At 36.7% G+C, this 15,379-nt stretch overlaps 1 protein-coding gene across 1 annotated transcript; it reads right to left on the minus strand.

Annotated features, from left to right (window-relative positions):
• Window positions 1-5,631: 5,631 nt before the first annotated feature.
• LOC130917651 (dynein light chain 2, cytoplasmic) lies at window positions 5,632-13,107 on the minus strand. The gene is made up of 3 exons (XM_057839269.1): window positions 12,931-13,107; window positions 12,455-12,621; window positions 5,632-7,231 (listed from the first exon to the last, which is right to left on the minus strand). The coding sequence occupies exons 2-3, from the start codon at window positions 12,584-12,586 to the stop codon at window positions 7,094-7,096; spliced, it is 270 nt and encodes an 89-aa protein (XP_057695252.1). The 5' UTR covers window positions 12,587-12,621; window positions 12,931-13,107; the 3' UTR covers window positions 5,632-7,093.
• Window positions 13,108-15,379: the final 2,272 nt, after the last annotated feature.

Below are 15,379 nucleotides of genomic sequence, written 5' to 3' on the forward strand. Positions count from 1 at the left end.
TTTTTTCTTTGATTGAAAATATTTCTTTTGATTGAAGCAACTTTGGGGGAGATTGAATGATTTAGACACAAATGTCGTACCCATAATATGGCCCGAAGGACTGCTTCAATCAAAGAAAACTTTTTCAATGAAAAATTAAGTATTAAAATGCAAATTTTTCAATCTCAAATATTTGTTCGCATTAAAAACGTTTTCCATGATTGAAATCTATATTTTTTGAAGCAACTTATTTTTTGATTGAATAATAAAGACAAAAACATCCTAGCCAAAGTGTGGCCCAAACACAAGTTACCATTACTTCAATTTAAAAAAATAAAATTCAAAGGAAAAATAGCTTTCACATGCATTATTTTGATTGCAACAACTTTTCTTTTTAATTGAAGCAACTTTTTTTTGATTAAATAATAAAGACACAAATCTACGTCCATATGGCTCCACCCAGGGGATACAATTTTTGGGGGTTCCATATTCAATGGATGACGATCTTGACTAAAAGTATTGCCTAGGCAGCCTGACTTAGAATTCTCCTTAAGAATGATCGTAAACAAAAAACGCTCATTGTCAACTTATTACTATAAATAATCTTGTAAGTTAATTTTATTGCTGACACTGCGTTTCGGGGTCATCAACATGTTGTGCCCCCCCCCCCCAAAAAAAAAAGTCAAACTCCGCCTATGATGGAGGTAGATTTGTGTGTTTATTATCCATATTTATAATTGATTTGGGTTTTATTCAGCCCTACAAGTTTATACTTATTATGCACTGTGTATTGTTTTCTGTACTCTTAAGTTGACGTATGACTTCACATGGTGAAGGACAAGACTGCCCTCTTATGGTCACTTGTACTATAAATATACAGTACTACATGAATAAAACAGTTAAGAGGTATAAATTCATAAAAAATCTAAAAAATAATGCTATGTATTTGTTAAATTACTTTTCTGACAGTTTTCTTCTCGGAGAATCTTCACGTTTTTCTTTTTTTAGGTTATTTCTATTCTATTTGGAGAAACTTTTATTTTCTGACCCCAAAAATTCTTTTTAGAGGATAAGAGCATCAAGATGTATAAATTGCAGTAATATGACAAAGTACTCTTGTAAAATTTCTAAGTGTAATTCCCAGAAAATTAGTTGTAGTGTCAGTTTTTATAAATATTTTGTAGTATGACTATCTTTTTTTCCGAGAATAACACAATTTAAAACTATAGTTAAAGGAATCCAGAATAAGTCCTCACTTTTAGGGGCCATTTACATGGTTACGCTGCGAAACCAAGACGTAAGGAATGTGTTGCGGAATAGCCTCGCCTTTACACGGTGACGACAAAGATGCAAACTTTTGATTCCGGCCTCATAGCGGAACTATTCGATTGCGGGAATTGCTATGTAACTATATGAATGGAACGCTCTCGCTCCGATGACATCAGCACTCGCACAGGTCACTTCGGGCATGTGCAGTCATGCTGTCAAACATTCAAAACAGCAAACATGGTGGAACGTTGGCTTTAATTTACTGTTTTTATAACATTTTTAATGTAAATATATTTTATGTTCGTGTTTTTGTGCGTTTTGAAGCAAAAGGAAAAAAACTTGCGGACATCATTGCTTCAAGTGGGCGGGTATGTGGTCTTCCAGCCTGAGGAGGTTGTTGTCAAGGAAGTGCATCATTGGCTGTCATCTTGTAAAACTGCACTGCTCCCTCGGGCCTGGCCTGGATACTACATCGTTTATACACGGAACTGCAACGTCCTTCAATGGAGACGGAACCATGTCGATCAGACATGTCCATAGTCCGGCCCGGGGGCCAAATGCGGCCCGTGGTCAAATTTCATCCGGCCCCCAGCCTTTGTCATAAAATCAATAACGTCTGGCCCACACACAGACTTAATAAATTGGTTAGCAGTACTGCTACCAGCATATGAAGTAGCTTAAACACTAAATGCTACTCCTCATTTACCCACTAAAAGGCAACAGCACTTTAAGCAACATTACCTCGTGTGACCCTTTACTCCCAATTTTCTACAATTGCGACAACAAAAAAGACTTGACTGCGACGGCCGACACTTCAACGATAGGTGGAACTATTTCTTCACTAAAATACGCAACAACTGTGTCTGCCTCATTTGCAAAAAGACAGTCGCTGTTTTTAAAGTGTTAAATATGAGGCGATATTACCAAACAAGACACTCTAATATGTACGACAATATCACAGGAAGATAAGTAGTGAGAAATTGAAGCAACTTAAAGCTAGTTTAATTCCACAGCACCAGTATTTCGCAAGAGCCCGAGAGTCGAAAGAGAACACTACAAAGGCTGGTTGCGAGATTGTTGAAATTATTAAAAATGATAAGAAAGCAAATGTGACACACAGAATGGCTTGCTAAAATTTGCTTAAATATATTGTTCTAGTATGTCAGCTAAGGTCGGCCCCCCACATTTTTACCACTCCAAATCTGGCCCCCTTTGCAAAAAGTTTGGACACCCCCTGATGTAGATGCAAACATGAAATGTGTCGTATTCTTGGAGCATCACCATGTAAGCAGCCCTTTAGTCTTGCACTGAAGACTACAAAATCCAAGAGCAATAGACAAGTTTCTTGAGCGAAATATGGGCGGCGCCATCTTGAAAAATGTCTGCTCCGAACTTCCGGTTTAGAAAGAACATGAATTGCAGTTGAAGTAAGCAGTTTGTTGACAAATCTAAAACTAGGGATGTGACAAAATGTAAAAATGGTGATATATCGTGATACTTTGTATCCCAAAAGGTTATCGATATGCCCTTGTCAAGAATAGAAGGAACCATAAAGTTGCTACCAAAATCTTCCACCATAATAGTGTCTCAGATAAGTCCAAGGCTGCCATTGACGGTGCTCGACGCCTAATCCATTTAGACTGGGAAAGCTCGTTCATTCAAAACCAGAGCATTCACAGTCCAATTTTCGGGGCATTTACAGGTCACTTGCTGTTCATTTTAGGGCATTTACGGGTCATATCCTGTTGAGTTTGAGTCACTGCCTATTCATTTGGGTGATTCTCAGGTCACTTCCTCTTCTGTAACTCAAAACAAACAGGAAGTGACCCTTAAAATACCCCAAAATCAACAGGTAAATGACCTTAAATGGCCCAAAATTACCTCATTGACTGGCATTGGCTACCACTGACAGCCATAGACATTTAATCTGTTTGAAGTCCATTTCAAATGGATTGGACGTCTACTTGTGGTAAACTCATTCCAATTCACAGCAAAAACTTGTTTTTCTGCTTATTAGTTTTTTGTAGAATATCCTAGAATGATTTCCTGACCAATGTATCAACAATCGTCGTATCGCCATATCGTCAGATCATCGTTATCGTGAGCTTTGTATCGCAAATCGTATCGTATCGTGAGGTACCAAGAGGTTCCCACTCCTATTTAAAGCAGCAAAATCAAGCCAGAGGAACTCACAGAATCTTCAAAAATAGATTCAGCACGACGTAGATGAGACGTAGATGAGACTGTATGATTGTTCTTACCACTTCGTTGATCATTCGTGGACAAATTTATAACAACTTGTCAATCCGTGTTGATGTGAGGTATAGATTGATACGCCGGCCACTTGAGTGACCAAAATGAGGTGATATTACAAATTATATTACATTTGCCCAATGCAGAAGGACTGACACAGATTTTTTTATGTACATATGAACAAAAATAGTACTGTATGTATTTTTTTAATACAATTGCAGATATTGATCGCAATAAAACAGTTGGACAACATGATTCCATTTTTTGTTTTATTTTAAACGATTGGTGCATGTACAAAACAGGTCAACAAATCACAGTTCATAAAATTATTAGAAAAATAGCATACGAGAACGCGATATCAGACAGCAGAGCTCCGGAACCTCGCCAAACTTTCACCCGACATTACGGCCTCCAGACGGGCTTTCTCCCGCTGTCCTCGGTAATTCCAGCTCCAATAGCGCATCCCACCTCTAAACGAACGAACAAAAAACTTGTAACACCTGCATTTATGAGTTGACATAATTGTGCCATCTACACGTACTGATTAGCAACAGGCTAGCAGCAGATACAGTAGTTTTAGTAAATTCTATTAAAGATCATAATAATTACAAACATCGTAATAACAATATCAAAGGCAACAAGTCATTTCATGCGCAAGATTTTAGCTTTAGTATTTTTTGAGCACCAGACACATGAAAATGCAGGGATAGTAAGAACATACCTTCCATTACACAGCGGCAACATGGTTACAAAAACAGCCTATGTTTGTAGTGGCACAAGCTTGGTTCCACATCTGCCTTCATGAACATGATGTCCCCCCCGTCGTGATGGTCGTAGATGGATGCAGTATTTCCAAATTGTCTTTGTTAAGGGATTTTGATGAGTAATGTTACTCCAGCTCCACTGTTGTTTTGGATGGAGAAATTCTAAAACGGAAGTTATGCAGACATAAGCAAGTAAAGCCGAAGTACCTCGGAAACTTGTCTATAAAGTGAATGAAAAATAAAGCTGAATTTTAACAAAGTTGGAAAAGCTGAAATGTCAAAGATTCTGACCAGAGAACACAAGACACTGCTTCAACAGTTACAATCAATTTACCTGATTAAAGTGACATTTTCATTTGAAAATAGATCAGTTGTCTTCCTGATTAGCAGTCTTTCCTTCAGCAAGTGAACAGACACACGCTGACAAGTTAATAATGCTGTTTGCAACATTTTCAGCTAGGGGTGTGACAAAATATCGAAATGGTGATATATCGTGTTACTTTGTATCCCAAAAAGTTATAGATATGCTCCTGCAAGAATCAAGATATCGTTTTAAAAAGGTGTCAATGTCTACAAACAAAGGAACCAACAAATTTCTACCAAAATCTTCCACCATAATAGTGTCTCAGTTAACTCTAAGGCTGCCTTGACGGTGCTCGACACCCAATCCATTTAGAAATCAGAGCTTGCACAGTCATTCTGTCAGATTTTCAGGGCATTTATAGGTCACTTGCTGTTCATTTTAGGGCATTTACAGGTCATTTCCTGTTGAATTTGAGTCACTGCCTATTCATTTGGGCGATTCCCAGGTCACTTCCTGTTCTGTAACACAAAATGAACAGGAAGTGACCCTTAAAATACCCCAAAATCAACAGGAAGTAACTTAAAATCAACATGTAAATGACCTAAAATGGCCCAAAATTACCTCATTGCCTGGCATTGGCTGCTACTGACGGCCATAGACGTTCAATCCATTTGAAGTGGGAGGGTTGGCATGTTCATTCGCTGCCACCCTCCCAGTTCAGATGGATTGGACGTCTACTAGTGATAAACTCATTCCAATTCACAGCAGAAACTTGTTTTTCTGCTTATTAGTTGTTTTTAGAATACCCTAGAATGATTTCCTGACCAATGTATCGATAATCGTTGTATCAGCCGTCAGATCATCGTTATCGTGAGCTTTGTATCGCAAACCGTATCGTATCGTGAGGTACCAATAGGTTCCCACTCCTATTTTCAACCCACACGTGTGGGCATTTTGTCCCATGTTGACCATTCCCTGACTCATTTGTCGCACTCGGGTGGAATATTACAAAAATAATGATAAATTTAGACATTTGAACTTAACATGTTTGTGATAATCAGCTTTCAAGTCAACAATAATTCTTTATTTCTTAGTTTTCCCACGTTTTGGCTTTTTAGCAACTATAAATGATGTGCCATTGTTCCCAAGACAGATGCGCTTTGAAAGGATCAGCTAAAACAGTTACAACAGTAATAACATGCCAGAGGCAATCAATCTTATTAGAAAAGGAAGACATCCCTTGTCCCTCATTCGCTGCCATTGACGGCGATAGACGTCCAATTCGTTTTTACAGGGAGGGGGCGACTCCATTTTGAATGAATTCACCCTCACAGTCAAAATGAATTGGACGTCGATCGTCATTAATGGCAGCAAAGTACAAAAATAATAATCAATCACAGTCAAAGCTAACACTTAGCTTGCGGTGGACAAGAATTCGGACAAACCAACAAAAGGAATCCAAAGAAAAGGCAGCATCACATTAGACTAAACCAGCACCTGACATAAGCTAGTTGCAAAATCTTACAAAGAAAAGATGTTTGTTCTGTTACCATATTAATAAACGATAACAGAAGAGTGCTAGTAGTAAAAGACCCGAAACGAGCTAGCTGAACAACGCTAGCAGACGATATGAATGTCCGTAATAACAAAAGTGCTCGAGAATGTCGTCAATTCACATTGCAGGGAGAATAAGAACAGAAACTTAAAAATAATCAAAAACAACACGCCAACGATTGGGTAGAAGCACGTCTAACTTTTAGTGTTTTTTTACATTTGTTCGTATATTATAAAAATGATACCTGCGAATCAGATGGTAAATTAGCAAATTCAAAGGAATTAAATTTGTTTTTGTTTGTTTTTTTTTTTACGTCGAATAAAATTGCGATATTTTAAAGATGTGTTATTCTGACAAAGTTTAGACAAGAAAAACGAAAAGTTGAAACATAAAAACTTCGATAAAAAATAATACTCGGTAGAACAAATCCTAAATTTTAAAAGTGTCTTGTTGACAAAAAAAAAAAAATATTCGGCAGGGAATTTTTCATTGGATGAATATTGGCAATAATTTTAATCATCAAAACTGTAAAGGTGAAAAACTTTCGAAAGTTCCGACATGGACACTGTAGTGTGGCGAAGTCTTATACGACAAACACAAAATCGGCATCAAAATAATTAACAATCTTCAAAAAAAAAAAATCTAATTTCAAAAGTTCTACCTAATTCTAGCCCCCATAGTGATGACGTTCAGACTCTTTAATCACAATTCGGGGCCTCCATTTTGGTCCACCGACTCAGATTTTAACGATATTAACTCAACAAAAAGTAAGAGTTGGTTTGAAACTGCAACCGCAGATTGGTCATTTTTTGCAACTGTACCTACCAAATAAAAGTAGTCACCCATGCAGTGCTGCATCATTACGTGAAGTTGTCATTATCATTAGAGTACGTGATGCGCAAGCCTCTTAAAGCATCGAGGAGTGAAAACATGAAGGAACAAAAAAAAAAAAAGAAACAAAAATCAGTCTCAGCCAGACTTGAAGAGCAGGATGGCGACTTGGCCCAAGTAGAAGTAGATGAAATGTTTAGTCTCATGAGTCACGTAGCTGCCAAAGTTGCGACCCACAATGCAGTGCCAGGTGGGGTTGTACTTTTTGTCAAATTCCTGGAGAAAACAAACAAACAAACAAAAAAAAAAGATTCATGTAAAAATCCAAATGAGATAACCAAATGAAACAGGAATAATATGGAAGTAGATTTGTGTGTTTATTATTCAATCCCAAAAAAATAAAAATAAAAAATTGTTCGAATGCCAAAATAAATTTTAAAATATTTTAAGTTCCCAAGTATGCCATAATAACTGTTGTGTTCGAAAGAACATGTCTGTATGCTGTCATAAGAGATTCATGGCGCATTAAGCACCCAAACTATTTTTCATTTCTCCAGCTTACCCTGGAAACCCCCGTTTACAGACGTCGTGCAAAACGAAGGTAATTCATTATTTTTCAAAATGTCTAATTTTTAGCTTAAAATCATTAATTGACGTCTAATATTTCGTTTAAAATGTGTGAGTGAATAATTTTTTAGTTTTTTTTTTAAACTTTTAAACAAATTACGTCACAATGAAAAACATGGTGTCTGCAAAAAAGTCACGGCTATCTACCATATAACTATTGCTTAATTTTAATTTTTTTTATTACCGTCGCATTTTCCCCGATATGTTAGATGCTAGATAATCGATCCAAACAAAGAAAAATTGAAAAACAACGTTTAAACGGGTAAATATATGAAAAAGAAAATCTCGACCACTCCTTGATGTCTGTGATTTCTGCATCGCCACCCTTGTCATACGACCATGTTTCACGCATAAAATCCTCAAAATATCCAGCTGTGGCCATTCACAGCTGTGTCTTGACCCTCAGTGATACATGCTACATGGAGTTTTTGGATCGAAACAAGGTAAGTACGCAATAATATATCGTTAAAGTCATGGTGTCTTTAATTCTGCTCTTTCATGCTCTCACCTCCAAATGGGGTTTCGCTGTTTAATTTTTTTTTTTATATATTTTTTGTAAAACGCCCTCCTGTTCAAAATTTTCTTCCCCTCGAAAATAGAGATTTTAAGTTTTCCAATGATGTATCACACATGCATCGTATGGAGGTAGATTTGTGTCTTTATTATTCAATCAAAAAAAAAAGTTGCTTCAATCAAATAAAAATTTGCTTCAATCAAAATATATATTTTCAATCGAAGAAAACGTCACTTCAATCAAAAAAAATGTGTTTGAATGCAAAAATAAATTTGAAACTCAAAAATATATTTGAAAACTATTTTTCTTTGATTGAATTTTATTTTTTTGATTAAAGTCAAGTTTTTTTTAATTGAAACACCATTTTTGATTGAAGTCATGTAATTTTCCGTTTGGACCACATTTTGGCTTGGACATTTGTGTCTTTATTATTCAATCAAAAAATAAATTGCTTCAAACAAAAAAATACATATTTTCAAAAGAAAAATCACTTCAATTTTTTTTTTTTTTTTTTAATCAATCGTAGAAAAAAAGGTTTGAATGTGAAAAAATATTTGAGACTCAGAAATTGGCATTTAAACACTTTATTTTTCATTCAAACTGTTTTCTTTGAATTGGCATTTAAACACTTTATTTTTCATTCAAACTGTTTTCTTTGATTGAAGCAATCCTTTTTGTGTTTGAGCCATATTAGGGGTAGGACATTTGTGTCAAAATCATTCAATCGCAATAAAAGTTGCTTTAATCAAAAAACTATTTTTAATCAAAGAAAAAAATCATTTGCAAAAACTTTTTTTTTTTTAATATATTTTTTATTTGATATATATATATATTTTTTTTATTGAAGTGTCACTTTTTTTGAAAAGCAAAAAAGTTTTAAACTTTTTTTTTCAAAGTGGAAAAAGTTTTGAACACACTTTTTTTTTTTAAAGTGGAAAAAGTTTTGAAGGCACTTTTTTTCGATTGAATCATTTTGACACAAAGATTCAACTTCAACGCTAGTTCCGGTGTGTTTGATTGGCAGGTGGCTACGGCAATGACATAAAAGTATGAAGCAAGCATAATGGCCACCAGGGCTCCATCCAGCCATCGGAGTCTGTTGGAGTCTAAGCCGAATAAAGGGCACCGGTACGGGCGTGTGACATCGGCATTTCACCGGAGTACCCGCAACGGTACGGTGCCCTGTCGTGGCACACTGGTCGGACCCTGATATCACCCCCCAGGCGCGGAGCAGACTCCGATGGCTGGATGGAGCCCTGGTGGCCATTATGCTTGCTTCATACTTTAGTGTCGAAGGCTGAAAAAGACGAAAAAAAACGAGCCGACCTAAGCATAGCTTTAGCTTTTTTATCGACGCGACTGACAATGACATTCTCCTGTTTCAACAAGCGATCATTTACCATCAGCCCTGTCTTTCTTATATATCCTCTGGTTGTCCTACGTCTCTTACCGTTCTTGGGGGTAATTTAGTTAGCTTTGTGTAGCGATCGCAAATGCTACTCAGTGACAGCCAACCAACACTTTTAATTTTTTCATTAATAACACATCTTAATCCTATAATTTATTAACACTTCTCCCTTACTAAAGTTGTTTTTTAATATATATATATATCTTAGGGCTGTCAAAATTATCGCGTTAACGCGCGGTAATTAATTTTTTAAATTAATCATGTTAAAATATTTGACGCAATTAACGCACATGTCCCGCTCAGAAAGTATTCTGCCTTTTGGTAAGTTTTACAGCAAGGCTTTTTGTGCTGTCCAACAGTGAACTCTTGTGGTCGCTTTGCAACATGGTTTATTATTTTCTTCTTTTCTTTCTTCATTATGGCTGCACGACGTCTCGGGCTGATAATGTTGTGCTTATATGATCCTTGGACAAGATTTGTCCGTAAGTATGGTTGTTGTAAAGAATGCACATATTATGTTAGTAAGCGAAATGTTATATTTTTTGTATGAGATGCTTTTTGTTTATGTTTAGTGAACCTGTATAGCGTGCTAAGCTAACGTTGTTGCTAATGCAATGCTTGTGTACTTTTATTTTGTAGTTTTACGACGGTCTAAAGAGGACAATGGTTTGAGGCCATTTTATTAATAAATCACATGAAAAAGGAAGAAGTCTAATTATTAAGGCGTCGTTCACTAGCTGTCTAGCTTTGGAAAAAGTAGACGCTTCGGAGTGAGGACAGCATAGACAGATTTAAATGACAGTAGTGTATATATATATATATATATATATATATATATACACATATATATATACTGGACTGTCTCAGGAAATTAGAATACACAATATTCTAATTTTTTGAGACAGGAAATTAGAATATTGTGTATTCTAATTTCCTGAGGAAATTAGAATATTGTGTATTCTAATTTCCTGAGACAGTCCTGTATATATACAAAGGACTGTCTCAAAAAATTAGAATATTGTGTATTCTAATTTTCTGAGACAGTCCAGTATATAACCGAAACGGTAACAGTTGCAGTCAGATACCATTGTAATTCTTTTCAGGTCATTCATTGTCAGAAAGAAGCAGTACGGCACAACGTTACGCTAAAAAAATAAGTTAAAAATATAAAAATGGCTTACCTCTTTGTCCTCTGAAAGACCATGCCAACCCAACATAATGTTTACCGCATATGAAACGTGAATGGATTCGCCGAGCTGGTGTTAAAAGTCCGCGCAAGTTGATTCGGTCTGCACATTTTTTCCTCCCGAGTTTTTGGTTTCTGGAAAGTTTCTAGAGTCGTTTCTACAAGTTCCAAAAAAGCAATGCGTGATTGGCATGTTCGTTTTTGAAAGATTACCGGAGAAAAGTAGCAGTAATTACGTTGGGTCTATGCGAGGGCGGGTCTATAATGTCCCACTTCGGCTTACTTCCGCTTTACGGTGGGACGTCACGGTCTAAAAATAGCCTGTGTGCGGTATGCCATTCGATGGGCAGCTTATTTCGGTGAACGCCACAAAAGTAAAGAGAGAGAAGACTACAAGTAAGTATATAAGTCAGAATACCTTTGTAAAAGAAGAAGTGGAAGTATGCGCCATCATAACATGTGCTTTTTAAGAGCTAAACTGTGCTGTTACACACCCGTTAGAGCAGCTTTTTGACGTGGTTTCGACTTGTAAAGCGCTTTGAGCGCCTTGAAAGGTGGAAAAGCGCTATATAAGTATAACACCATTTACCATTGTGTAACTGAGTTACATAGCTAATGCTAGCTGCTGCTGGTCAATTTTCAGACGATGAAGAGAAAGTCGACAGACATTGCTTCTTATTGTAAGAAGAAAATTAGCACAGGAGGAGAGAAAGAAACGACGAAAGCAACAGAGGTTAAGTGAGGAGAAATTGTGCAAAATAGCACTTGCGTTACCTGTGAGCACTGCATCCTGTGAGCACAGTTTTCCTAAGTTTTGGCAAGCTCTTTTTGTTTTGTTTTTTTTTGTTCAGTATATTTGTTCGGACAATTCAGTAATTATTTTTGAGTTACATTAAACAACGATATGAGTGTATGTTGCAATACGGTATAGCCTGGTAATCTGTTGATCCCTGTTGTGAAGTACTTTTTATGTTTTGTTCATTCAGTAATAATTATTTTTGTATCACATTAACATTGTGTTGGGAAATATCTAGTTAAGATATGACTGCCTCTGTACTTGCTTTTATTTGTATCTGCCAGCACCTGCTTTTCCCCAGTAATTATTTTGTTTTGTCAAATGTACACTTTATGCCTAATATATACATAACACAATAAAACAGAATGGTTGTGGAACTCAAAATGTTGACTGGACAGTTATGGTGTTGAGAGAAATGTTATGTATTTATGGATGTGTCCTCAGTTGATGTTGAAATAATGTTCCTATTGCTTGTTATTATTGACATATTATCTTATCGCCACAAGATGGGACTTAATTGTCTAAAGTGCTACTTATATTACTTCTTTTTGTTTGACTTTGATTACTTTGATTTTTGGGATTGCCTGTGAAGACAGCAATGAGAGAGGATGTATCCGCATGTCGATGGAAATTAAATACGCCGAGTTTTGGCTAAAAGACAACTTATTCTCCGTCAATTCTTCCTACGAATGCAACGTTGAGCTGCAACCACCTCGACATATGGACTATGCACATTAAATCATTAGTAGCATCAAATATTACACAATACACCAAAGTATATCAGTGGTCGTGTCCTTAAGTCTTTCTGATAGTTTTCCCCTGACCATTTTACTGCAATAATATAATGAAAACCTGGAATTATGGCTTTTAGTTTTGGTGTGCCACCCAAAGATTTTAAGTGGCCCCATCTGGCCACCCCTATGAAAAATTTCTGGAGGCGCCAGTGAGAAACTGTCCCTTTGGATCACCTTTTTGATGTAGGCAGCGATGTCCTTCTCGATGTTGTACTTCTCCATGGCCTGCGTTGCGCAGTCCACCGCGTCCTGCTGCATGTCCTCGGACATGTCAGCGTTCTTGATGACGGCCTTCCTGTCAGTCATGACGTTGACGATGAGTAATATCAGGAGGATGAACCCTGTGTAAGGAAGAGGGAGTGCAACATACGTGTCAATCAAATGCGACAGCCCAAGCTAATTATTTAGCCTACGTCGAGTCGTTATTGTTTTTAAACTTATTTTTCAACGCGCCACGTTATTGACTTTATGAAACTTGATACAGGTGGACTGATATTACTTGGCCAAATTAATTCCGTAGAACAACACATTCGGCTTTGCCATTTTTTACCACATACGTTTCACATGAGTTTAATTTTAGGAAAAATACACGTCCGAAATTTAATACGAGAATCGAGACAGTCCTGCAAATAAATAAAACACGAGCTTACCTTAGGTTAAGAGCAAGATAAATGAAGAGTTCCAATGTTGAACGCAGGCGGACAAGTTTGTCCAGCTGCTCCGTCTTCAAAATGCAGTTTTATTTAATCTTTAAGCACAATGAGAATGTTGTAGAAAGACGTTCACGATCCACTCTCACTTATGTCGATGCTTAGCTCCACCCTCTTTGCGAGCTACGGCTTCCTATTGGTCAGTCACCGTCTCCCCGCAATGCGCAGGCGTTTTCCAGCAGCCCTTCTATGCCGGCATCTTATTTCCTCCCATAATGCAACATTCGCCCGTGGCGTAAAGACGGTGGAATATAAATTTAGTTTTCTTTTTTTTTTAATATTATGAATGTAAATATAGACTTTAATCATTCTTTGAATAATTATTTTAAATGAATATATTTCACTTTATTTAAATGCAAACAATCGACCTAACTTTTGTGATAGAACAGCTAGACTACTATAGGTTTGACAAACAAAAAAAGAGGCATTATGTCTTTTAATGTCTTTATTGAAAATGCTAGAAGGAAAAAAGGTTAGAACAAGCAATCAACATTCAAACTAGTAACCCCTATGAAACCCTCCCCAACTTTTGATTCCCTCATACCAGGCATCTACGATTCCATCCTTTGATCCAACTTCCTGGTCCTGTTTTTCTCGTCAATTTTCTCGCCATTATCACTGAAAAACCTAAGATTGGCAAGGTGGCAGGCTACGATAAAAAATATAAAAAATTAAAAAAAAAAAAAAACTTTAAAAAAGGGGGCCGGGGGAAATCAAGGAAAAAGTTGCTCCGGGAGGTCCCCTATTAATTTGTTCTGAAAATTTTGTTGGGAAATCCTGGAAAACTGATCCCGTTCCCGAGCATCCATTCTTGCCTATAATCCCTTTCCTAAAAATGGATCCAGCTCCAAAGGATTGCGATCCACTGAGCCACTTCTCTCCAATCAAAACCTTGAAATACCAGGAAGAAAATCAGAGGCAGACCGTTAGAACAGAACGTACAAAAATCGGGGAAAAACAAAATTGAGAGAAAAAAAAAAAAAAAAAGCCAGTATGAACAGGGGGAAAAATCCCTAACATTGCATCAAGTCCTATGTTTTTTTTTTGTATACATACAACAGCAAATATGTTACATTTACACCACAACTTTTGCGTGTCGCAGGCCAGAGAGCAGTTTAAAATCAATGACATGCATAACAAAGCAATGACATGGATTGACGGAATGTGAAGCATACCATGGCCTCCATTTGATGTCCTATCCTGACCATACAAATGAAATGTGCTCCACCACAGTGGCTTTTAATTCCAAATCACTTTAATCCTTCTCTTCAGAATTCTAAAGGAAGACACAAGGTGAAATACAGTTAAAGCGTTGGTGGTGGTGTTTGTCCAATTTTTTTTTTTTTTTTTTTTTTGATTTGCAAAAACATTGAGGCGGCTCAACATTTTTGTGCAGGTGGAGGGGAAAAAAGGAGGAAGAGAGGTAAGGAGAGTGAACAACTACATACTTTTACCACAAGGACAAAACTATTTAATTAAAAAAGTGTTGGGAGTTAACGCCTAGGGTTACAAAATTGCGGGAATTTTCCAGGGGAATTGCCAGGACTGACTGATGGGACTGAAGGTTAGCAACCAAATTTGAAGATTCGTTATTGTAGCTTTCAGTGGCATTGATGACAGTTGTCCAATTGCGTAGCTGTTTTTTTTTGTCATCCAACTGTGAATTTGAATTAGTTTATCACTACTGGACGAGAGGGTTGGCAGCCAGCCATCCCAGTTCAAGTGGATTGGATTGGGCATCAATCGCCGTCAATGGCAGCCAATTAGTTAAAACATTAGATCAAAATGTCTGTATGACAGTGTCGTCAAGTTTTTGTTTCTCGATATTATTGAATTACGACAATTTTCCAATAAACAAATTAATCGAAAAGTAATTTGTTAACCAATTTGTTCTTCCTTAAAATCGTCTAAATTTCAACCTGGCAACAGTAGAAATTTGTTGAGATTTCTGGTGTAGTCCATTAACGCAGATATTTTCTGTTAATCCAAATAAAACATTTCATTGAATTGTATTTAGCGTGTACATCTGTACACGACAAAATGTTGCAACATTCGCTTAATAACGACAACGTTCCAAAATTCCCATCTTAAAGGGACAGACACCTTTTGTCATGTGCAGCTCAGCGGAAATAACAAATCAAAAAAAAAAAAAAAAAACACAAAATGTCATTGTTTCAAGTGTAGTAGTAGAAATGGCATTTTTTTACAGGAAATGAAAGCTGATACAGATTTAGCCAATCATGAGTATGCCAGATACCCCTCCTTTTCTCGTGACATCATTAATACCAGTTATCATGCACCTGACGTGAGTGTGGGTATTACAGTCACAAAATGGCAGCGCACGTAAATGGCATCATTTTCTTGTCTAAATATTATCTCCATTATCAAA

The sequence above is a fragment of the Corythoichthys intestinalis genome, chromosome 6 (assembly GCF_030265065.1).
Source record: "Corythoichthys intestinalis isolate RoL2023-P3 chromosome 6, ASM3026506v1, whole genome shotgun sequence".
NCBI classification, from domain to species: Eukaryota; Metazoa; Chordata; class Actinopteri; order Syngnathiformes; family Syngnathidae; genus Corythoichthys; species Corythoichthys intestinalis.